We start from the raw sequence: 24813 nt of genomic DNA, 5'->3' as shown, positions 1-24813 counted from the left end.
TCCTAGTAGATAGTCTATCTTGATACACACTTGGAACTTGGAGTTTTTACTCTTAAACTTCTTTCATTCCCTGAAATATGTTGGGAACATTATTACCTTAAAACAGCCACCAACATGGATGGGCCTAGAGGGTATTATGATAAGTGAAGTAAGTCAGACAGAGAAAGATACATACTGTATCATTTCACTTATATGTGGAATCCGAAAAACAAAACAGATGAACGAACAACAACAATAACAAAAACCAGAAATAGACTCATAAATGCAGAGAACAAACTAGTGGCCAGAGGGGAGGTGGGGGGGGGGGGGTGGTGGGTGAAATACGTGAAAGGCATTAAGAGATACAGACTTTCAGTTATAAAATAACTGAAATAGCATAACATAGGGGATATAGTCAGCAATATTATAGTAACATATGGTGATTATACTTACTGTGGGGAGCATCGAGTAATGTATAGATTGTCGGATGAATATATTGTACACCTGAAAATAATATAACATTGCATGTCAGTTAGACTTCAGTAAAAAAGAAACATCCACCAATAACCCCAAGTCTTCGGTGGTGAAATAACTTTTTTTTTTCTCGACATAATGAAGTTTATCAGATGGATCCTCACTCACAAATTAGAGGTTACCAGTTGGAAGATTATGGAGAAATTTTAGGATTTTGAGACATGGAGAGAAAAGGTGACCCGTGAGGTGAAATTCGATGGATAGCTTGTGTGCAGGGTAGGACATTCTGTCCCTCTAATGGAAACTTCGTTTTAAAATAAGGACTCCTGAGTCAAAATTTTGCCTTAGTCTCTTAGATTGTTGTATTGGCTAACTCTCCTTAGTGACAAGCCCCCAAATTTTTATTTTGTGCTAATTCTATATCTATATAACTTTTAAAAAGGCATTTCAGAAAGGTTCTTTTAAAACTTCTGAAACAGGTCCATATACAGAAGTATTAATTTTTTTTAATCAACTGTCATTTCACAAAACTGAAATAACAGTTTAAAAAACTCAAGGTTGAACTGAAAGGTCTAATTATGGTAGAGGAGCTTTTTACGTCACCTGAATCACCGTTTCTTTATACCAGCAACAGTTTGAATGTAATTATGCATTCTCTTGATGTCCAGTGTTTGATTACAATTTTCAGAGTGGAGTATTGCTATCTGATTTGTTTTTCTTTCTTTTTTTTTTTTTTTAATTTTTTTTTTATTCTTATGTTAATCCCCATACATTACATCATTAGTTTTAGATGAAGTGTTCCATGATTCATTGTTTGTGCATAACACCCAGTGCTCCATGCAGAATGTGCCCTCCTCAATACCCACCACCAGGCTAACCCATCCTCCCACCCCCTCCCCTCTAGAACCCTCAGTTTGTTTTTCAGGGTCCATCGTCTCTCATGGTTCGTCTACCCCTCCGATTCCCCCCCTTCATTCTTCCCCTCCCGCTACCTTCTTCTTCTTCTTTTTTTTTTTTTTTTCTTAACATATATTGCGTTATTTGTTTCAGAGGTACAGATCTGAGATTCAACAGTCTTGCACAATTCACAGCGCTTACCAGAGCACATACCCTCCCCAGTGTCTATCACCCAGTCACCCCATCCTTCCCACCCCACCCCCCACTCCAGCAACCCTCAGTTTGTTTCCTGAGATTAAGAATTCCTCATATCAGTGAGATCATATGATACTTGTCTTTCTCTGATTGACTTATTTCACTCAACATAATACCCTCCAGTTCCATCCACGTCGTTGCAAATGGCAAGATCTCGTTCCTTTTGATGGCTGCATAATATTCCATTGTATATATATACCAGATCTTCTTTATCCATTCATCTGTCAATGGACATCTTGGCTCTTTCCACAGTTTGGCTATTGTGGACATTGCTGCTATAAACATTGGGGTGCACGTACCCCTTCGGATCCCTACTTTTGTATCTTTGGGGTAAATACCCAGTAGTGCAATTGCTGGATCATATGGGAGCTCTATTTTCAACTTTTTGAGGAACCTCCATACAGTTTTCCAGAGTGGCTGCACTAGCTTGCATTCCCACCAACAGTGTAGGAGGGTTCCCCTTTCTCCGCATCCCCGCCAACATCTGTCATTTCCTGACTTGTTAATTTTAGCCATTCTGACAGGTGTGAGGTGGTATCTCATTGAGGTTTTGATTTGGATTTCCCTGATGCCGAGCGATACTGAGCACTTTTTCATGTGTCTGTTGGCCATTTGGATGTCTTCTTTGGAAAAATGTCTTTTCATGTCTTCTGCCCATTTCTTGATTGGATTCTTTGTTCTTTGGGTGTTGAGTTTGATGAGTTCTTTATAGATTTTGGATACTAGCCCTTTATCTGATATGTCATTTGCAAATATCTTCTCCCATTCTGTTGGTTGTCTTTTGGTTTTGTTGACTGTTTCCTTTGCTTTGCAAAAGCTTTTTATCTTGATGAAGTCCCAATAGTTCATTTTTGCCCTTGCCTCCCTTGCCTTTGGCGATGTTTCTAGGAAGAAGTTGCTTCGGCTGAGGTCAAAGAGGTTGCTGCCTGTGTTCTCCTTTAGGATTTGGATGGACTCCTGTCTCACATTGAGGTCTTTCAACCATTTGGAGTCTATTTTTGTGTGTGGTGTAAGGAAATGGTCCAGTTTCATTCTTCTGCATGTGGCTATCCAATTTTCCCAACACCATTTGTTGAAGAGACTGTCTTTTTTCCATTGGACATTCTTTCCTGCTTTGTCAAAGATGAGTTGACCATAGAGTTGAGGGTCTATTTCTGGGCTCTCTATTCTGTTCCATTGATCTATGTGTCTGTTTTTGTGCCAGTACCATGCTGTCTTGATGATGACAGCTTTGTAATAGAGCTGGAAGTCCGGAATTGTGATGCCGCCGGCTTTGCTTTTCTTTTTCAACATTCCTCTGGCTATGCGGGGTCTTTTCTGGTTCCATACAAATTTTAGGATTATTTGTTCCATTTCTTTGAAAAAAGTGGATGGTATTTTGATGGGGATTGCATTGAATGTGTAGATTGCTCTAGGTAGCATTGACATCTTCACAATATTTGTTCTTCCAATCCATGAGCATGGAACGTTTTTCCATTTCTTTGTGTCTTCCTCAATTTCTTTCATGAGTATTTTATAGTTTTCTGAGTACAGATCCTTTGCCTCTTTGGTTAAATTTATCCCTAGGTATCTTATGGTTTTGGGTGCAATTGTAAATGGGATCGACTCCTTAATTTCTCTTTCTTCTGTCTTGTTGTTGGTGTATAGGAATGCCACTGATTTCTGTGCATTGATTTTATATCCTGCCACTTGACTGAATTCCTGTATGAGTTCTAGCAGTTTTGGGGTGGAGTCTTTTGGGTTTTCCACATAAAGTATCATATCATCTGCAAAGAGTGAGAGTTTGACTTCTTCCTTGCCAATTTGGATGCCTTTGATTTCTTTTTGTTGTCTGATTGCTGTGGCTAGGACTTCCAATACTATGTTGAATAGCAGTGGTGATAGTGGACATCCCTGCCGCGTTCCTGACCTTAGGGGGAAAGCTCTCAGTTTTTCCCCATTGAGAATGATATTCGCTGTAGGTTTTTCATAGATGGCTTTTATGATATTGAGGTATGTACCCTCTATGCCTATACTCTGAAGAGTTTTGATCAAGAAAGGATGCTGTACTTTGTCAAATGCTTTTTCTGCATCTATTGAGAGGATCCTATGATTCTTGTTCTTTCTTTTGTTAATGTATTGTATCACATTGATTGATTTGCGGATGTTGAACCAACCTTGCAGCCCAGGGATAAATCCCACTTGGTCATGGTGAATAATCCTTTTAATGTACTGTTGGATCCTATTGGCTAGTATTTTGGTGAGAATTTTTGCATCCATGTTCATCAGGGATATTGGTCTGTAATTCTCCTTTTTGATGGGGTCTTTGTCTGGTTTTGGGATCAAGGTAATGCTGGCCTCATAAAATGAGTTGGGAAGTTTTCCTTCCAGTTCTGTTTTTTGGAACAGTTTCAGAAGAATAGGTATTAATTCTTCTTGAAATGTTTGGTAGAATTCCCCTGGGAAGCCATCTGGCCCTGGGCTTTTGTTTTTTGGGAGATTTTTGATGACTGCTTCAATTTCCTTAGTGGTTATAGGTCTGTTCAGGTTTTCTGTTTCATCCTGGTTCAGTTTTGGTAGTTGGTACATCTCTAGGAATGCATCCATTTCTTCCAGGTTATTTAATTTGCTGGCATAGAGTTGCTCATAATATGTTCTTATAATTGTTTGTATTTCTTTGGTTTTGGTTGTGATCTCTCCTCTTTCATTCATGATTTTGTTGATGTGGGTCATTTCTCTTCTCTTTTTGATAAGTCTGGCCAGGGGTTTATCAATCTTGTTAATTCTTTCAAAGAACCAGCTCCTAGTTTCATTGATCTGTTCTACTGTTCTTTTAGTTTCTATTTCATTGATTTCTGCTCTGATCTTGATTATTTCTCTTCTCCTGCTGGGTTTAGGCTTTATTTGCTGTTCTTTCTCCAGCTCCTTTAGGTGTAGGGTTAGGTTGTATACTTGAGACCTTTCTTGCTTCTTGAGAAAGGCTTGTATTGCTATATACTTTCCTCTTAGGACTGCCTTTGCTGCATCCCAAAGATTTTGAATAGTTGTGTTTTCATTTTCATTGGTTTCCATGTATTTTTTTAATTCTTCTTTAATTTCCTGGTTGACCCATTCGTTCTTTAGTAGGATGCTCTTTAGCCTCCATGTATTTGAGTTCTTTCTGACTTTTGTCTTGTGATTGAGCTCTAGTTTCAAAGCATTGTGGTCTGAAAAAAGGCAGGGAATGATTCCAATCTTTTGGTACCGGTTGAGACCTGATTTATGACCTAGGATGTGATCTATTCTGGAGAATGTTCCATGGGCACTAGAGAAGAATGTGTATTCCGTTGCTTTGGGGTGGAATGTTCTGAATAGGTCTGTAAAGTCCATTTGGTCCAGTGTGTCATTTAAAGTCTTTATTTCCTTGTTGATCTTTTGCTTAGATGATCTGTCCATTTCAGTGAGGGGGGTGTTAAAGTCCCCCACTATTATTGTATTGTTGTCGATGTGTTTCTTTGCTTTTGTTATTAATTGGCTTATATAATTGGCTGCTCCCATGTTAGGGGCATAGATATTTACAATTGTTAGATCTTCTTGTTGGATAGATCCTTTAAGTATGATATAGTGTCCTTTCTCATCTCTTATTACAGTCTTTGGTTTAAAATCTAATTTGTCTGATATAAGGATTGCCACCCCAGCTTTCTTTTGGTGTCCATTAGCATGGTAAATGGTTTTCCACCCCCTCACTTTCAATCGGGGGCTGTCTTTGGGTCGAAAATGAGTCTCTTGCAGACAGCATATCGATGGGTCTTGTTTTTTAATCCAGTCTGATAGCCTGTGTCTTTTGATTGGGGCATTGAGCCCATTTACATTCAGGGTAACTATTGAAAGATAGGAATTTAGTGCCATTGTATTGCCTGTAAGGTGACTGTTACCGTATATTGTCTGTGTTCCTTTCTGGTCTATGTTGCTTTTGGGGTCTCTCTTTGCTTAGAGGACTCCTTTCAAGATTTCCTGTAGGGCTGGTTTTGTGTTTGCAAATTCCTTTAGTTTTTGTTTGTCCTGGAAGCTTTTTATCTCTCCTTCAATTTTCAATGACAGCCTAGCTGGATATAGTATTCTTGGCTGCATATTTTTCTCGTTTAGTGCTCTGAATATATCCTGCCAGTCCTTTCTGGCCTGCCAGGTCTCTGTGGATAGGTCTGTTGCCAATCTAATGTTTCTACCCTTGTAGGTTACATATCTCTTCTCCCGAGCTGCTTTCAGGATTTTCTCTTTGTCTATGAGACTCGTAAGTTTTACTATTAGATGTCGGGGTGTTGACCTATTTTTATTGATTTTGAGAGGGGTTCTCTGTGCTTCCTGGATTTTCATGCCTGTTTCCTTCCCCAAATTAGGGAAGTTCTCTGCTATAATTTGCTCCATTATACCTTCTGCCCCTCTCTCTCTTTCTTCTTCTTCTGGGATCCCAATTATTCTAATGTTGTTTCGTCTTATGGTATCGCTTATCTCTCGAATTCTGCCCTCGTGATCCAGTAGTTGTTTATCTCTCTTTTTCTCAGCTTCTTTATTTTCCATCATTTCATCTTCTATATTACTGATTCTCTCTTCTGCCTCATTTATTCTAGCAGTTAGCGCCCCCATTTTTGATTGCACCTCATTAATAGCCTTTTTGATTTCTACTTGGTTGGATTTTAGTTCTTTTACTTCTCCAGAAAGGGTTTCTCTAATAACTTCCATATTTTTTTCAAGCCCAGCTAGTATCTTTAAAGTGATGATTCTGAACTCTAGATCTGACATTGTACTAATGTCCGTATTGAGTAGGTCCCTGGCAGTCGGTACTACCTCTTGTTCTTTTTGTTGAGGTGATTTTTTCCGTCTTGTCATTTTGTGCAGAGGAGAATAGATTAATGAGAGAACAAAATGCTAGCAGAGTAACAACGTCCCCAGAAAATATACTCTAAACAAATCAGAAAAAACCTGAAGCAGTGGGAAAAGAAAGGGAAAGAGAGAAAAAAGAAAAAGAAAAAAAAGAAAAAGATAAAGATAAAAACAAAAACAAACAAAACAAAACAACAACAAAAAAACCAGAATGTGATCAAATATGATCAGTGCCACACACTAGATTTGGGGTGTATTTTGGTCTGTTAGAAGAAAGTGCCTCCCAAAATTTTAAAGAAAGAAAAACTTATATATGTACAAAAATAAGGGTTGATATGATGAAGGGATGGAATATGACTGTAAAGATGGAAAGTATAAAAAATTTTATAAAAGGAATTGATAAGAAGTTGTTTGAAAAAAGAAAGAAGAGGATTTAAAAAAAGAAAAAAAAAGGGAGAGGATGTGATCAGGCAGCGGAACAGAAAACACCATATACTAGAGATTTAGGGTATATTTTGATCTGTTAGAAGAAACTATCTCAGAATTTTAAAGAGAGAACAACTTATATATATAAGCCAAAAATATGGGTAACTACTATGAAGGGATAGAATATGACTCTTCCAGAAAGTGGTCGCTTTTCTTATGAGAGAGTTGTTGCTCTTCTTTTCTTCGACCTCCTGTTGAGTTTGTAGGTGTTCAGAATGGTTTGATCCCTATCCAGCTGAATTCCTGAGAGGAGACGAAATCCAGGTCTCCTACTCCTCCGCCATCTTGATCCGCCCCTCCTGATTTGTTTTTCTACTCATGATCATTTGCATATGCTAAGAAAATCCCTAAGGTCTTTCTGATGTGCTAGATCAAATGACATACTTTTCTAGACCAAAGACTATTCTGCTTCAGTTTGCCATCCATTAGATCCCCGGGGCCATCTTTGTTGGAGTTAAAGCGTAAGAAGCACTATTCCTCTTGCTGGTTCCTGTTTATTTTGCATAATGCCTGGTATGCTTCCAACTCTTGCTCACATTCGAAGCTTCATCCGACTGCCAGTTCTGAAGTAATTACACTGAACCGGGGACACTGAGCTATAGCTGCTTGCAATTTCACCCTGAAGAACTAAAATCTGCCCCTTTGGGTTTCATCCTCCTCCAGTTTCTTCTTAGACAGAAAGCAGTGTCAATCCATGTTGGTGCCTGGACTCTTAATTGTGTTTATAGTCCTGAACTTCTGTATCTCATCTAATAGAATTTTAGCTTTTATCTAATTATCTTTCCATGAGGGAAATAAATAAGTGTAAACTTGTAAGCATAAGGTGATATTCTTAACCTACATCAAGACTATTCTCTTCAATATTTATCTTTATGCCTGGGTTTCTTTTTTTTTTTTAATCATTGCCAGCAATGTTTAAAGGATTTTTGGTACTTTTTCTGTTGCTTTTTATCATACCCATACAGTGTTTATTTATATTGAGATTAAAATAACATATTTATCCTTTTTGTTTTAATGTATCTTGCTTTCTTTTTTGCCCTTGAATGATCTGTTTTGAATTTCTTTTGTTTTCGCTAGAACTTAAGCCAAATGGACCAACAGATGATTTGTACAAATAGCTAGTGTTAGTAACACCACAAATCACGTTTTTGATTATCTTTTGATAATGTGAGTCTATTACATCTGCTCTTCTTTCTCATTCTACAGATGGATATTTTGGCCTTCGCTAATGTTCAGTTTTTGTTCTCTTTTACCCTATATCCGGATTATTCTCTCCTGTGACTTGCCCTTCTTGAAGTGAGACACAACTTAGAACTTGTGACTAGCAGACCTGGGACTGCCCTGACCGTTCTTGTTTCTATTTACTACAGTCCTGAAGTAGTTTAACCTTAGATAACTGACAAAATTGGCTGAGAACTTTCTTAAGGAAAAATCTCCAAAACCTAGATCAATTAAAAAAATAAAAATCTCATGAATAAGGTATGTGTCATAAACCGTGATCTGTAGCAAAATTTTGGGTTTTTGTTTTTCTTTGAATTAAGGCTGAAAAATGATTTTTTCCTAATTCCTCATGTAGTGATAGTATATATCACCAGAGATCACATTTAGGATGACTGGTCAGTTTCATCATGGAAAATAAGTTTTCTGATATCATTTACCATTGATATCACAACAGTGTAAGCAAACAGCCTATATTTTTAAAGCTAAGAATGAAATGGGTCTTTACACTTTTTCCTTAAAAATTATAGAAGTGCAGGGGCGCCTGGCTGGCTCAGTCAGAAGAGCATGCAACTCTTGATCTCGGGGTTGAGAGTTTGAGCCCCAGGTTGGGTGTAGAGATTACTTAAATAAAACTTTAACCAAATTATAATATTAAAAATTAAAAAAAAAACCCAGTCACAGTAGAGTTGCCATTTAGTTATATATAAATTACTATGCGTGTATGTTTCAGGAACATTACTGTGGTATTTACAAATACCTATTTTAGAAAACTTCCCCTTGCTGTTTTCTCTAAAATGAATGTAAATATGTGTATCTTTTCTCTGTGGGGCTTACATGCCGTGACAACTAAATTTAACCCTAAGTTTGGAAATATAATATCATTTTTCCTTCTTAGCTCTTTCTCATCTGTGTACTCCTTTTAAGAAGAGGGAGTCAAACGCTATGGGTCTAAAGGAAAATGAAGAAATGCCATGTGCATATTATGTTTTGTAGAAGCAAAAAAGAGCTGTTATAATATATGTAAATCATGAAAAGAGGCTGTGTCATTTTAAGGGAAAAAGAAAAGTTTTTGTGATTTTTCTTTGAAATTCACATCTCACAATATGTAGTGTGTAGGACTTGCTTACTGTTAATTTGCATGAAATATGAGCAGCTTATCACAGCATTTTAGTTTACAATTCACGTTACCTGTTTCTAATGCACTGTTTTTACTAAACTTTGTTGGGTTGCTGTTTATATCACGGCATTTTTATGCAAAAAATGAAATAAAAAAATTTAAAGCATTTTCAGAGTGTAATTTTTGAGATTTTACCTTTGGTTATTTTTTCTGCTTAGCTATGTTGTAAATTGAATCAGGCGTTAAAGTAGAGGAGCATGTTTTCACAGAAATAGGAAAAACTAATGTAAAGACATTTTTAAAGAGAGTTTTGCTTGCTACACCTTTTCTCTAGCATGTAGTTGATACTAAATTTTCTTGTGACACCACAGTGAATGTGGTTTTTTATGCTTCTGTTGTTCACATAACTCCATTTTGAACAGTGGAATCTTTATAAATAAGAGCTATTTTAAAATCTTTGAAATAATGTATATTTAATATTTTCTCTCTTTTCCTTATGCCCCTACAGAAATTCATGATGAAGGTAAGACACTGGATCATCTGTTAATGTATATAATACTTCGTGCGTTTTAAGTTTGGTTACATGTATTTATTTTTTAATTCATGGCACTTTTGTTCACATTTTCAAGCTTTTAAAATTTAAATCAGGAGCACTTGGGTGGCTCAGATGGTTAAGCATCTGCCTTCGGCTCAGGTCATGATCCCAGGGGTCTGGGATCGAGCCCCACATCAGGCTCCCTGCTCAGTGTAGAGCCTGCTTCTCCCTCTCCCTCTCCCTCTCCCTCTGCCATTCCCTCTGCTTGTGCTCTCTGGCTCTGTCTATCTCTCTGTCAAATAAATTAAAAAAAAAATCTTAAAAAATAAAAATTTAAATCAAACTTTGGAACTTGTAAATTTAAATAAATCACGCATTTAGATTTGAAGCTTAATGAAAGACGTTTGATATCTTGGGTCATATTGTAACATATTGTTTTATTTAGCCAATGTTAGGAATTTCTCCTGTTAAAACATAAATTTTTTTTCAACAGCTTTCCTTCAGAGTTTTCACTCTGGGGCAGGGAGCACCTGGGTGGCTTAGTCGCTTAGGGATCTGACTCTTGACCTCAGCTCAGGTCTTGATCTTAGGGTTGTGAGTTCGAGCCCCACCTTGGGCCCTGCATTGGGCGTGGAGTCTACTTAAAAATTAAAAAAAAAAAAAAAAAGAATTTTTCACTTGGAATTATACTGACTGTTTTGTTTTTAAGCTGTCTTGCATGAATACAGTAGGAGATTTGTACTCTGGGAAATTAGAAGAGGCACCAAGAAGCTATTATCGAATTACCTACTCTGGGAGAAGTGAAAATAATTTAACTCCTTTTCATTTCTTAATCAAATTAGAAAAATGGAAAGGTTTTAAAAGGAGATAAGCTCAAAGAGGAGAGTAGAGTACATGGTTATGTTATTGAAGAAAATATGCAGGTGAAGAAGGGGAAGAGCAGAATGTCATTCTTTTGAGACATAAACTAGAAATTTTTTTGGTTTCATTTTTACGTACCTATCCTATCTCTCATATTTCATTCATGAAATTTAATTTTTTTTATTCTAAAAGCCAAGAAACAACATATAGAGAAACTTACTGTATTCACTTAGCAAAGGCTTAAGATAATTAAAAAATTCAAAGGAATATCATTTAAAAAGATACAAACTATGAGACCTATTAAATCAAAATTCTGGATGTAGATTAAAAAGGTGGACTCAAATAAATAAAATCTTTTAAAAAATAAACAAAAAGGTGGCATGTAAAAAAGGAAGCAAAGTGTTCGTGTCCGTGCATGGAGTTACTTAGCTAAGTCTATCATTCATATTTTCCAATACTCTGAACCAGGAGCATTATGAGGTCCTGACAACTGGACCTCTTCATGAACATTAGGAATTTGACAGTTTGGATGGGATGACAGAGCAGAGCCTTCTTTGAAGCCAGCTGTCAGCAAGGACACGACATTTTCCAAAATTTCAAATAACTACAGCTACTAGTTTTCAGTAGAAGATACTAATTATAACATTGGGGAGAGAGATCATTAACCACTTAAACATCGTGAAACAAGCATTTTAATTGTGAAAATGGTATAAATAGCAGTAAAACCTGCCTATGCAAATATTAATACCTAGCTAATGAAATTGGGTTTGAAAAATTTAGTTTTTCTTACCACTTCTGCATTTACTGTACTCCTTTTATCATCTTGCCATTTTATCACATCAATCCCTTATCCAGTGCCATATCTACTTTCCCTTAGACGAGGGTGAATGGAATTGTTACCTGAAACTTCTGTTCTAAGCTCTTTCATGAGAGCAGGTTCATATAAAAATCAATGCAAACAGCAAGATGATGTGCAGAATCAATTTAAACCAGGTAGCATACCTAAAATAATTTAATTATGCTCTAATTCCTTTTAACTGCAAAGCCAGGAGCCCAGTGGTTTATTATCTTAGCTGTATTGGATGATCTTGGAAAGGTTAGGATCTGAGCAGAGGGTATATGCATGAAATTATAGTAATTTAAGCCACTTAAAAGGGAAAAGATGCTGAATTTTCTTCAGCTGTCACCTTTCAATCATGATTTGCTTTGGGTTTCATACCTGGACAGGCATCATTTAACCTCCTAGAACCAGACAGATGCTTCCTTGTGGCGGGAACCCATTTCTGCTCTTGGCACAATGGTCAATCAATACTGTCATAGACCTTAGATCTGCCCCACTTCAGAGGCTTTTGGTTAAGACCCCATCAGAAGTAAGCCAACCAGTGCCATTTCAACTGGCTTTGTCAGACATGTTTATTTTGCACTGAAGCCAGATTTCTCATTAAGTATTACAGTCATCCTGTGAATCTGTTGTGTGGTTCACTATTAAAGATGGCAGGACTGTGAATATCTCCGGCTGCTTGCAGACCCATAGGTCGACCAGAATACCAGGCTCCATAACTCTGTGCGGCTCTGGTTGATCTTGAGCCATTCCCATTTGTGTTTTTCTCAGATGATTTGAAAGCTTAAGCATGGAGATATTTTTCTGTTTTTCTCCCTGGAATAACTCATTTCTCAAGTTTTACTATTAGTATTTGAAGGTAAACTGAAAAGCTTCTCTGCTTAAATATCTGAACACAATGCAAGACGTTCTCTAATGCAAATTTCTTATCCTTGTTGTCTGTTGTTTTAAATTTTGGCAGCTTAGCTAAGTATTACCTGCAGTAATAAATTCTTGTTAAGATTTCATTGTTTTACTTCTAAAATGGCATGTTATGTCATAGCAGTCAAGGGCTATGGAGAATTTCTGTAGTCTGACTTATTAAAAAAAATGTTTGCATAATAAGGGCCTGGAATTATGAGAAACGTCCTCCATTTGTTAACATAACATCTCTGTACAGAAAAGACTAGAAAAACAGAAAACTTAAAATATTTAGATATTATGTGATTAGTAAATTAGTTTTAAAAGCAGCCATACAAGTGACATGTTAATAAGCCAGTATATAACACACATATTTAAAGAACAGAGCTAAAAAACCCAAACCACAGAAACACAGTGCCAATAATTTTTATGTGCATATAAACGCCTTTAGTTTATCTTAGTCATTGCTATTACGGTTTTATGTTTTATACTTTTCTGCTCTTACATTTTAAGTTCTAATAGTAATAATTCAGATGTAGTTACAGTGATCCAATTTGTTCCCCTTCCCACAGAGAATAACAGATGAATACATTATATGCCCATCGACTGCATATTGTTCTAAATAAACGTAAATGTAGACGCATTTACATCAGAGCTTTCAGTTATAATATGGGTCTCCTAACCGGACATCTTTGGCAAGATCCTGGCAAGCTAGAGGCATAGGAATGCTTTTTTTTTTTTTTAAGATTTTATTTATTTATTTGAGACAGAGAGAATGAGATACAGAGAGCATGAGAGGGAGGAGGGTCAGAGGGAGAAGCAGACTCCCTGTCGAGCAGGGAGCCCGATGCGGGACTTGATCCCGGGACTCCAGGATCATGACCTGAGCCGAAGGCAGTCGCTTAACCAACTGAGCCACCCAGGCGCCCCATAGGAATGCTTATTAATACTAAACTGATATTAAGATAATTTGTGTAAAACGAGGCTGGTTTAGAATACATACAGCAGTGTTGCTTAGATTGTGTTTGAATGTATTCTGGACTCTTATCCACTTACAGCTCATGAGCTCTTGTTCTTTTTACACTGCTGTGTATCATTAACCCTGTCAGTTTATTTCAGGGGTAAGGGGACCAAACCCACACACACCAAAAACATGTTTTTAACTGATAATTTCAAAAAGTCAAATTTTACCTTCTAATAACTGATGCTTAGTTCTCCAGCATCCGAAATTCGGAGAGAGTTTGGGGATGACAGTTGTTAATGTTTTTGTTGTTGTTGTTTTCCCTAAGAGGGCAGAAGCTCCTTCATGTAGACCCCACATCTATAGGAGATCCCAGTAGTCTAGCAGAGGCTGACTTCCAGATCCTGGTTCTGCCTGGGGCCAGCTCACTAACCAACAGCACAGGCTCTAGCAAATGGGCAGAGCTGGGGTACTGTGGATTGACAGCTACATTTTCAGGAACAGGTGGGGCCTAAGTCACACTTGGAAATGTACCTCAAGGGCATATCAATTTCAGGTAATATTGTACGAAAAGGATCTGATAATCCATCATGTAGTTGGAGGCATTAAGAAACATTCCATTATTTGTATGTTAATGCTTTAACTTCATTTTCTTTGCTGTTAGTGTGCAAATATTTGAAGGAAACTACATGGGATCCAGTATATAATTGTTGAGTGAATAAATAATTTTGGTTTTCAGAGAAAACGTTGATCCTCAATGCGGAAGAAGATATAATGTGAGCTTGTTACGCATGATACCCTTGGCATCAGGTTATCATACCTCTCAGACAGTAGCCTTCGAATAAATACTTTTTGAATGAATAGGACAGAGTGTTTCTTTCCTAGAATACTTACTGGAGAATTAGCAGGATTAGTTAAAGTATAGATGGCATTAGTGTGAGTTGAAAGTGTATTCACCTTATGTAAAATTTAATTTTCTACTTTTTTTGAATTGGGACAGTTGAAAGCTCTGCTTACTTTACCCATGTGTTAACAGTTAAAATGTTAACTTCAAAAAATGCCAAGATTATCTTTTCCTGTGTGTGATCTTGAAAGGCAGGCCAGCCTTGAGCTTCCTGCTCCATGAGCTTGATTATCTCCTATCTAGTTGGTCCTAGCGGGATTCTCATAGCATAATACCGTCATATAGCTGAGTACTTATAGATTTAGGTTTGGGGGGCTAAAGGGAAAATGGACCTTTGTTCCAGGGTCCTGAATTACAACTGCTTCTGATACATCACCCAGCAGTGATTATCTTTTTCTCATTGAAATTGCTCTGGGGAGTCCAACAGTCCACACGAGGCACAATGTTGTAGAATCTTGAAGGTATAACCCTAGAAGTGGCTACCAGAAGTTCCCTACAGCAAAGGAAGTCCCTAAATATTTGCTCACTTCAATTAAAGCAAGGAGCAGGCCAAATTACCAAAAAAATTAACATGACTGACCAAATCAAAAAAACACAGAGAAGAACCAAGGTACATCTTTGGATGCATCTCACATACATAATTTTTTTTTTTTTTTTGATAAATGTATGTTGAATGAACAGGTTATCCAATCTGCTCAAGAGTGGAAATTACACATTTTTTTTTTTTTTCTGATTCAGAGCCAGTTAGAGTAGTATCTTTTAAAATGACAAGTTAGAGGAAAAGTATTGTAGACCCTGTGAAAGAAATTGCATTCACTTTGTGTTAAAAAGCTCTCTTAAGGGGTGCCTGGGTGGCTCAGGCATTAAGTGTCTGCCTTCGGCTCAGGTCACAATCCCAGGGTCCTGGGATTGAGCCCCGCATCATCGATCTCCCTGCTCTGCGGGATGCCTGCTTCTCCCTCTCTCACTCCCCCTGCTTGTGCTCTCTCTCTGTCAAATAAATAAAATCTTAAAAAAAAATGCTCTCTTAGGTAACAAAGTTAATTTATTGTGGGTTATCTGCATACTTTTACGGGTGTTCTATTAAAACTAAATCTGTGGAATAAGTTTGTATTTAAGTAGTGAGGAAATCTATAGTATAAATATCTGTGATTGTCTAATTGTGTAAAATCTATAGTTGAAAGAAAATTCAGACACTATGACACTACAATATCTGTGTTAGCTTAACCAATTTGAACATTTATATATGTATGTGTGTGCATGTTTGTGTGTGTGTGTGTATACACACATACATACATACTATATGTATGTGAACTCTATAGGCAGAGCTTTAGAATAAAAGGAGCACTTAACGCTTTTGGGTTAAATCTAAAGCCTTGTCCTTCATTTCTAAAAAATCTTGTTTTAATTGGTATGACTGTCGAGTGTTATTCAAGTTCAGTATTTTATGGCTTTGGAGCCCACATCTGGTTTGAAAAGGTAAGCTCCTATCAAAGTGATCCAAATCAGACAAGGTGAATAAAATTGTTCTTAGCCACACTAAATCAAACATATTTAAAAAAAATGAAAGTACTTTTTAAAGAGGGCCTCGTTCTGAGGAGGAATATGATTTTGCAAAGTAGATTTTTCCCTTTTACTCCCAGTATATGAGAAAAGTGATTCTCCTTTTTTAAAAGCAGTTTTTCCTATTGGAAGACCTTTCCATACCTGTTTTAAGAACGGTTTTGAGGTCTTTTAAACATAACATGTAAATAAAGTTATTTTTAGAAATTGTATGGAACAATAGTGAGGGGGGGATATCTTTTGAGTGGAAAGAGATATAGTAGTATTAGATATTAATGTGCTTTCTTCACTTCTTAAAGTATACACAAATTAGTATCCTCACTCTTTATCCTAAGCTCTCCTGGTGACTTGTAAGCCTGCTAAAATTTGAGAAGCCTTCCTCTATTTCATATAAAAAAATGTAAACTCTCTTTTTTAAAAACAGTTGGAGGCCATGAGAAAATTTTAAACCTGGAGGTGATTTGATCAATTTTGTGTTTTAGAAAGAGTCATTCGTTGAACAGATAATTATCCTTATTGTGTGCTAGGCATTTTGCTAGGAACCTGGGGGAGGATGGTGAATAAAGTACCATAGTCCCTACCCAATGCAGATCATAATATAATGGGGAATACAATAAATAACCATGAAAAAATAATTACAAATTATGACTAGTTACCAAAATCAAGTTCATTCTTTGAGGACCAGATCAACTGCCAACCCCACAGTAGAGATTTCCTTGATAGCCTTATTCCAATTTAAATATTCTTTCGACAGAACTTTGCTTAGTTTTACTTTGTTCTTTCCTATTCAGCTTTTTCTTTTCTTTTTTTTTTTTTAATTTTTTATTTATTTGAGAGAGAGAGAATGAGAGACAGAGAGCATGAGAGGGAGGAGGGTCAGAGGGAGAAGCAGACTCCCTGCTGAGCAGGGAGCCCGATGCGGGACTCGATCCCGGGACTCCAGGATCATGACCTGAGCTGAAGGCAGTCGCTCAACCAACTGAGCCACCCAGGCGTCCTTTCCTATTCAACTTTTTCTTGATAACAAGAGAGTATCTTACTGACTGTTAAGCTTACTCTTTTTTTTTTTTTCTTGTCGACCCTTTCGTTTCTCTCCACAGACTGCTCAAGGTGGCGGTCATCGGACACTCCTCTATGGACATGCCATACTGCTACGTCATTCCTACAGCGGCATGGTGAGTATGCATTTTGGTATCATCTCTTAGACATATGCCATCAGGAAGTGTTGGTAATAGCTTTTCTAGTGATGGTATTATGAGTTCTGTAATTGCATGTGTTCTTTAATATCTTTGTACTTTGTTTAATTTTCTCATTTATAAAATAAGAGTTAGCTTAGATGACCTGTAAAGTCCTTCAGTTCTATCATTTGTGACTCCTATTTTTTAGTCTCTTTTAATAGACTAGTTTTAGGAGGAAATAGGTGTGAGAGCCAAGAAATATTTCTCATTTCTGATTATTTTTAAACAGTTCATTTATTAGAAAAATGACTTATTAGATTAAGTAAATTAAACAGATAAGATAAAAAAAGCTATATCCACATGGGTTATCCTTATAGGTATAAATAACCATATACATTTCCATCTATCTAGATATATGTGCACTTCTATATATTTTTATGTTATATAAACGATACATTTCATATATTTTATAAAATATATAAAAATGTCATTCCATTCTTTTAAAAGCTTTATTAAGTTATAAAAGCAATTCATATTCATTTTATGAAATTTGGAAATTACAGAAGACACAATTCTTCATGATCATGTTAATGAGAGAAAGTGTGGGGACTTCTAAAAAATTGTAATCTTCTCTGTTCTTAATTTTTTTACATAATTGAGATCTTACTACATAACCAAACTTATGTCCTGATTTTTAAAAATATATTATTGTAGCATAAGCATTTTCCACATTATTTAAATTTTTCATCAATATAATTTTTGTGAATACATGATGGCCCAACATTTGAAAGTATAATATAATTGATTATTCCTTTCAGGAAGGAGAGAGTTCTGATATTATTTAAATCATTCCAGAACAGGTGACTAAGCATAGCCTCAATATCAGTACCCAAAATATATAAAAAATTGTCAGTCTTAATCACAAATACCAGTGTGAACATCTGACTTAAAATTCTGGTTAATAGAATTCAAAAGTATAGGAAAAGTATAGGGAAAGTATAGATATGATTTTAATGATGCCTTAATAATACCATTTCTATTAGTGTGCTTTATCATATAAATAGAATCAAATAAGAAAAATTGTGATCATCTTAATAGGTGCTGAAAAACTATTTAATGAAACTCAACATCCATTTCTAATAAAAACTAAGCATTGGTGATTAATTTCTCAGTGATAAATGTCAAATCAGTAACCAACATAAATTTTAATTATCAAACACTAAAGTGATTCTTGACAAAACTAACTCAAACAAATAAACAAAAACCAAAAATATCAATTTGACACTGTTCCAGAAATCTTGGCTGACACAGCAAGATAAGAGATAAAATAAGGAATGTACTTTAATAAAGTGGCTGGATACTAGAAAAATATATCAATGCAACCTATTTGCATACAGCAGTCATGCATTAAAAATACATGGAAAGAATTCTACTTCTAATACCAATCAAAACACAAAACTGCATTAAATAATAAACATGAGGGTCTGTTTTTAAGAAAACTCCCTGTACATAGTGGGTTAGGAGGCTGGACTTGGTGAGTAGATCTGGGTTCAGGCTCACTTTCCTATATGCTGTTCAGCCTTGGAGACCATGCTGAACTTCTTTAAACCTGTAATTGCATGTTAACATTTTATTCATTTATTCAATAAATATTATTTAGCACCTACTGTGTGCTAGGCACTGTTCAAGGTGCTGTATATAGTAGTGAAGAAGATCATGTCCTTGTACTCATGGAACTTAATGAACATTTAGTGGAATAATTATATTACTTACATCATAGTTGCTGTGAGCATTATTGGAAGAGAAAATGTATGTTAATAGGTACAGTGCCTAGTACTGTAATATTATTGCAGAATATCATGGAACACTTAGTATGGTTAGATCTAAAGTCTATAAACCTCAGGTACCACCAAGGGCAGCCTTTCTCAAGGTCAGACTCACGCTTCTATACTGGCTAAGAACATGTTTGGGGACCCTAAAAGTATCTTTTTTATAACCTTGGGAGCCAGTGTTTTGCTGTCAAGAGACAGAAATCGGAATCTCGAGGTGAATTTGATTTTATATCCCCGTGGCACTGACTTCCACTTAATATGTCAACACATCTATCCCCTGATTGGTTCATCTCCTAGCTCCTCACGCTCACAGACACCCACTGAGGTGGGTGGACCAATTTCCCAGTAAGAATTTTCTAGGCTTTGCATTATTTGTCCAGTGACTCTAGGAGATCTGGACTTGCTCAGTGCCTGGAATTGGCTCTGAGTACTCTTTGCAGGGCTCCTGTTCTTGCTGATGGTGCCTTGTTTGCTGTAGATGGCAGCGTATCTTGACCTCATGCTACATCCATCCTTGTGTCCTCATTCTTCTTTTTTTAACGCCGAGTTTTATTTATTTGTGTTTTATTTTTTAATTAACATATAATGTATTATTTGTTTCATGGGTACAGGTCTGTGATTCATCAGTCTTGCACAACACACAGTGCTACACACCCTCCCCAGTGTCCATCACCCAGCCACCCCATCCCTCTCACCCCCCCACCCCCCACTCCAGCAACCCTTAGTTTGTTTCCTGAGATTAAGAGTCTCTTATGGTTTGTCTCCCTCTCTGGTTTCATCTTGTTTCATTTTTTGCCCTCTTCCCCTATGATCCTCTGCTTTGTTTCTTAAATTCCACATTTCAGTGAGATCATATTATAATCATCTTTCTCTGATTGACTTATTTCGCTTAGCATAATACCCTCTAGTTCCATTCACATCGTTGCAAATGGCAAGATTTCTGTTTTGATAGCTGTGTAATATTCCTGTGTGTGTGTGTGTGTGTGTGTGTGTGTGTGTGTGTACAAACACACAAAACACATCTTCTTTATCCAGTCATCTGTTGTTGGACGTCTGGGCTCTTTCCACAGTTTGGCTGTTGTTGACATTGCTGTTATGAACAATGGGGTGCATGTGCCCCTTCTTTTCACTGTATCTGTATCTTTGGGGTAAATACCCAGTTGCTGGGTCTTAGGATAGCTCTATTTTTAGCATCTTGAGGAACCTCCCTACTGTTTTCCAGAGTGGCTGCACCAGCTTGCATTCCCACCAACAGTGTAGGAGGGAGGGTTCCCCTTTCTCCGCATCCTCACCAGCTTGTGTCCTCATTCTTATACCAGTTAACAACGTTTTTGAGGTTAGAATGGGGTTAAGGGAGTTGGACTGACAAATGATCTGAAACTTTATGTCCAACAATATACAGTTAGGGAAACTGAAAGAGGATGGGGAGATCTAAGGAGATGATGGTGTTGCAAGAGTTGAATTGTTCCTGGGGAAACACACATGTGCACACTTGTGGGAACCTCACTGCAGTGAGGTGACATGCTGCACACCAAAATAAATTCCGGATGGATTTCAGAGAGTTACAATTTTAAAAATGAAAACAAAACTAGAAGATGAGAGTGAACAGTTTTCCAATTTCTGTCGGGAAAAAGATTTCCACCAGTCAGATCAGGTTGTACTTCTGCTTATGATCATGAATATCCCGTGAAGTGAGAGATGTACAAACATATCCCCAATAAGGTGTCATCTTTTACGTCTTTTATCTTCTAGTTTTGTTTTTATTTCCTCAGAACACATTTCCTCAATCTTTTGATGAGGGGAAAAAAAAGAGTGCATCTCCTTTAGAACATTGCTCCTAATGAATGCTGTGTAAATGTTTTTTTACCTCCCATGAAGAACCTGGGTTTTGCAGTGAAGCATCCAGATGTGAAGGAAAAGACTGATAGAACAGAGATTTACTGATAGCAAATTATGTGTCAGAATCAGACTAAAAATGTTCAGTGACAACTACTGTTTCTATATCTTTTAGTATCTGTGCTGCCTGTCCACCTCCCGGTCTTCAACTGATAAACTGGCCTTTGATGTTGGCTTGCAAGAGGACACAACAGGTGAGCACCTTGGTCCCCGAAGAGGCTGTGTTCCGAGAGAGCATGGCAGGGATGGGACTGGAAGAAGTCCTAAGACACAAAGATATGTTAGGTAAATGTTCTTATGTGTGGAGTCAGGAAAAAAGAATGCCTTTCTAAGGAAAGTTTTTAGTAGAAGGAGGAAGTGTATATTGTTCCTATTGGTTTGTGATTCCCACGTAATTAGCTGGATGTTCAAACTATACCTCAAACCCTATTCTTTTTAGTGATTTGGCTAGAAAAACAAAACCTATTATATGCTTTACTGGAAGCTAACCATATTAGTGTGCACTGATCTGTTCATGAAATATAACTGCATATCTCTTTTATCATTTATCTTAAAAATAGTTTGTCTAAAAAATGAAACATACTTAATGTTAGCATTCAAACAAAAAGATAGAAAATGAAAGTCGGCTTCATTTCTGTGTCCACAGGGCTACATAGCTGTCTGAATACACATGTATTTTTATACTTTGAAACAAAATGTATACATAAACGCATTTATCCTCTCAGAGAATCAAAATAGGACTTTTCTGTTACACTTTATACACCTCTGTACAATGTGATTATCTTTTACAATGAATATGCATTACTTGGGAATTAAAAATAAGTAAAAAGACCAAGTAGAGAAAAAGGAGGGCAATCGACCAACTCTTATTAAGTAGTTCCTTTCAGAGGTGGGATCAAGCTTTGCCCCCACACCTACCCCCTCTTCCTATTTTTAAAATACTTTCCCAGGGGCACCTGGGTGGCTTGGTCAGTTAAGTGTCTGCCTTTGGCTCAGGCTGTGATCCTGGAGTCCTGGGATGGAGCCCCACATCTGCTGCCTGCTCAGGGGGGGGTCTGCTTCTCCCTCCCCCTCTGCTCCCCCCATCTTATGCTTTCTTTTGCTTGCTCCCTCTCTCTCTCAAATCTCTAAAAAACATACTTTCCCATACTCTAAATTTTTCACAGACAACAAACATAAAGTAATATTCACCAACCTAATTAACTTTTAAGAGACCAGCACATCCCTATGCATGACAAATTCCAGAATCCTAGGCACCAAAAAGTACGGTTTTCTTTGTTTTTGCTTTTTTTTAAAAAAGATTTTTATTTATTTATTTTAGAGGGAGGGAGAGAGGGGAGGAGAGCGGGAAGAGGGGCAGAAGCAGACTACTTGCTGAGCACGGAGCCCCCTGTGGGGCTCATCCCAGGACCCTGAGATCATGACCTGAGCTGAAACCAAGAGTCAGATGCTTAACCTACTGAGCCACCCAGGTGCCCCAAGATAAATACTGTTTTGATATTTATTCCATTTTTTAGAAGCTCAGTCATTCCTCTTTGTTTTTGCTAGTTGTTAAAAATTTTCTCATTTTCATTTTCAGCAGCAGTTACATGAAAAAGTCTTCAGTTTTCTCTCTCAAAAGGAGTAAAGGACATGCATGATCTATAATTTGTTTTCATACATTGAGATGATTATGTAAGAGTCAAAACAACAAAACAAGGCAGTCCCTCCGCCTAAGTCTGATCCCTTTATGCTACAGTTTTCCCCATAGCTTTTTACTTCATCTGAATTGCTGAATTATTAGATTTGTTATTTGTTAGGTGCTTGCCTGAATCAGAATTAAACTCATAAGGCAGGTGACTTTTTCTTCCTTGTTTATCGATGTTATCCCCAGCTACTAAAGTAATGATTGACAAATAGTGGTTGCTTTATAAATGTTTGAGTGGATGAATGAAAACTCCCTGCAACTCTAAAAATGTGAATTGAATGAATAATGAATCCTGTAAGGTGACATTCAAGTAAGACTGTGATTTGTCTAAGAAAAGCATCTCAGGGTACATTACATATTGGCTGTATGAATGCTTAAAAAATGTTACTGCATGATTAATTTACCCATTTATGCAAATTGAATTTTTATTTAGTGCCTACAGTATTCTAGTAGGAGCTGGGAAAACCCCAGTGAACAAAATACACAAAGTCCCTGCTCCTACGGAACTTAAATTCTGACATTGGGGGATTAGTGAAGAAGAAAAAATAAGTGTTTAGGGAAAAACAATAAAGCTGGCCAAGGGACAAAATAAGTATTAGATAACAGATACCACTGAAATCTATTTTTGGATAGAACTTACACTTAGATTCTAAAAGGAACTATAAACAGATTGAAGAATTGTTTGCATAAGTTTATATCTTAGCTAATGGGCCTGGAGAATGAATTGATATGTGGCTCATGAGGCTTATGCTTGACTTGTTCTAGAAGAAATGATTTGATTTAATGTGTACCCAGATATTTTTATAATGTATCCTTCTATAGTAGGATTCTCTTATATTTTACCCTTAGGTTAGTGGAAACTACCACATTTAAAAATAAAGAATAAAACAAGGCACAGAATAGTAAAATTTCAGTGACTTTGAATGTATTTTTAATCCGTATCCCCTACACGTAGAGCATTTTAAAATTGTTATAACAGAACTGTCGCATTACCACACCCCAAGTCCTTTTGAAAATCATGTGCCAGAAAACTAGATGTTGGTACAGAGAGCAATGAACATGTGATTATATAAAGAATGCAGGAAGATCAGCGTGACTGGTAAATTTGACCTTATGGTAGCATAAATAAATAGCCTTTTAAACAATTCTTAGTGGAGGGGGGAGACACCAAAGTTTGCAAAATGCCACAGTCGGGTTCCATGAAAAGAATCTTTGCATTTCAGTATGTCTTTATCCTGAGTTAATCTGGCCTAAGTCTTTTGATTTTTGTGGTCTGCGAGATGAACTTGCAGTCATTTTCAAACTTCGCGAAGCTGTGTGGGAAAGACCATTTTATTTATCAGGAGACTGATTTGGAAGCCTTATTTCATTTCCCTCTTTTATTTTGGAGGCGCTGGCCAAGAAAATCGATTTTACAGTAAGAGGTGCCTCTTTGTGTTCATCCTGCAGGGGAGGCTTGTTGGTGGACCATTCATCCTGCCTCTAAGCAACGATCGGAAGGAGAAAAGGTTCGAGTTGGAGATGACCTCATCTTGGTCAGTGTGTCCTCTGAGAGGTACCTGGTAAGTGGGCCCATGCTGTCATGTGTTTACCGATAGGATCCAGCACAGGCCAATCCAGCTTTCTCTGTAGATTGCAAATTATCTAGGGAAATTGCTTAGAAATAAGTCCGTATCTCTCTTTGATGAGTGACAACTCCCTAAGACAGGGAATAATGAGACCTTTGTGGTAGCATGGTTTTCCAGGTTTATCTAAGACAGGCTTCCCGGGTACCCTTAGTTTGTGTGTCCGTGATCCTGACAGCACCTATTCTTAAATTATTGTATCAGTGGCATGTAAATGCGGTCTGATCAGGATTTCAAAATTCCACGGACCTTATTTTGTGGCCACGGAAGAAGGCAGTATTAATGAGGTTGTGAGTACCAATTATGACACTTATAAAAGCAAGTCATTATATGAGAAATTCATGCCGTGTTGAGAAAGGAGAACTAGACAAAATGAAAACCAGCTACAGTCTCTCATCCACATGACGTTGTTTCCGAGGGCCAGGGTTAGAAATGGGAGAAGGAAAAAAGTTTAGGTGTCATCTTTGAAGGTGTATTTTATTTTTGTGGCAAGGCCATGATATATTTGATTTCACTTATTTAGTAAACTGTATTTTTGCTGAAGAATAATCATATACCAAAGTTCGAAGAAGGATGCCAGTGCAAAATATGCTTTTTATTTTAAGGATGAAAAAGTAATTAGACTAACAGGAGCGCTTTGTTGGCTCAGTCCGTAGAGCGTACAACTCTTGATCTCGGGGTTGTGAGTTCAAGCCCCACTTTAGGTGTAAAGATTACTTAAATCTTTTATTATATATATTTTTTTAAAGATTTTATTTATTT

At 37.0% G+C, this 24813-nt stretch overlaps 1 protein-coding gene across 1 annotated transcript in view; it reads left to right on the top strand.

Moving 5' to 3' along the window:
* The window catches only part of RYR2 (ryanodine receptor 2), a 547432-nt gene that overhangs the window by 104821 nt on the left and 417798 nt on the right, over positions 1-24813 (top strand). The window contains exons 5-8 of the mRNA XM_021696142.1: positions 9777-9791; positions 16934-17008; positions 20855-20933; positions 23876-23988. Of these exons, the coding sequence (XP_021551817.1) occupies positions 9777-9791; positions 16934-17008; positions 20855-20933; positions 23876-23988 (282 nt within the window). The remainder of the gene's footprint in view (positions 1-9776; positions 9792-16933; positions 17009-20854; positions 20934-23875; positions 23989-24813) is intronic.

Source organism: Neomonachus schauinslandi, chromosome 6 (assembly GCF_002201575.2).
Source record: "Neomonachus schauinslandi chromosome 6, ASM220157v2, whole genome shotgun sequence".
NCBI classification, from domain to species: domain Eukaryota; kingdom Metazoa; phylum Chordata; class Mammalia; order Carnivora; family Phocidae; genus Neomonachus; species Neomonachus schauinslandi.
Note: the sequence above shows the minus strand (reverse complement) of the source record. Positions and strands in the feature narration are given on the sequence as shown.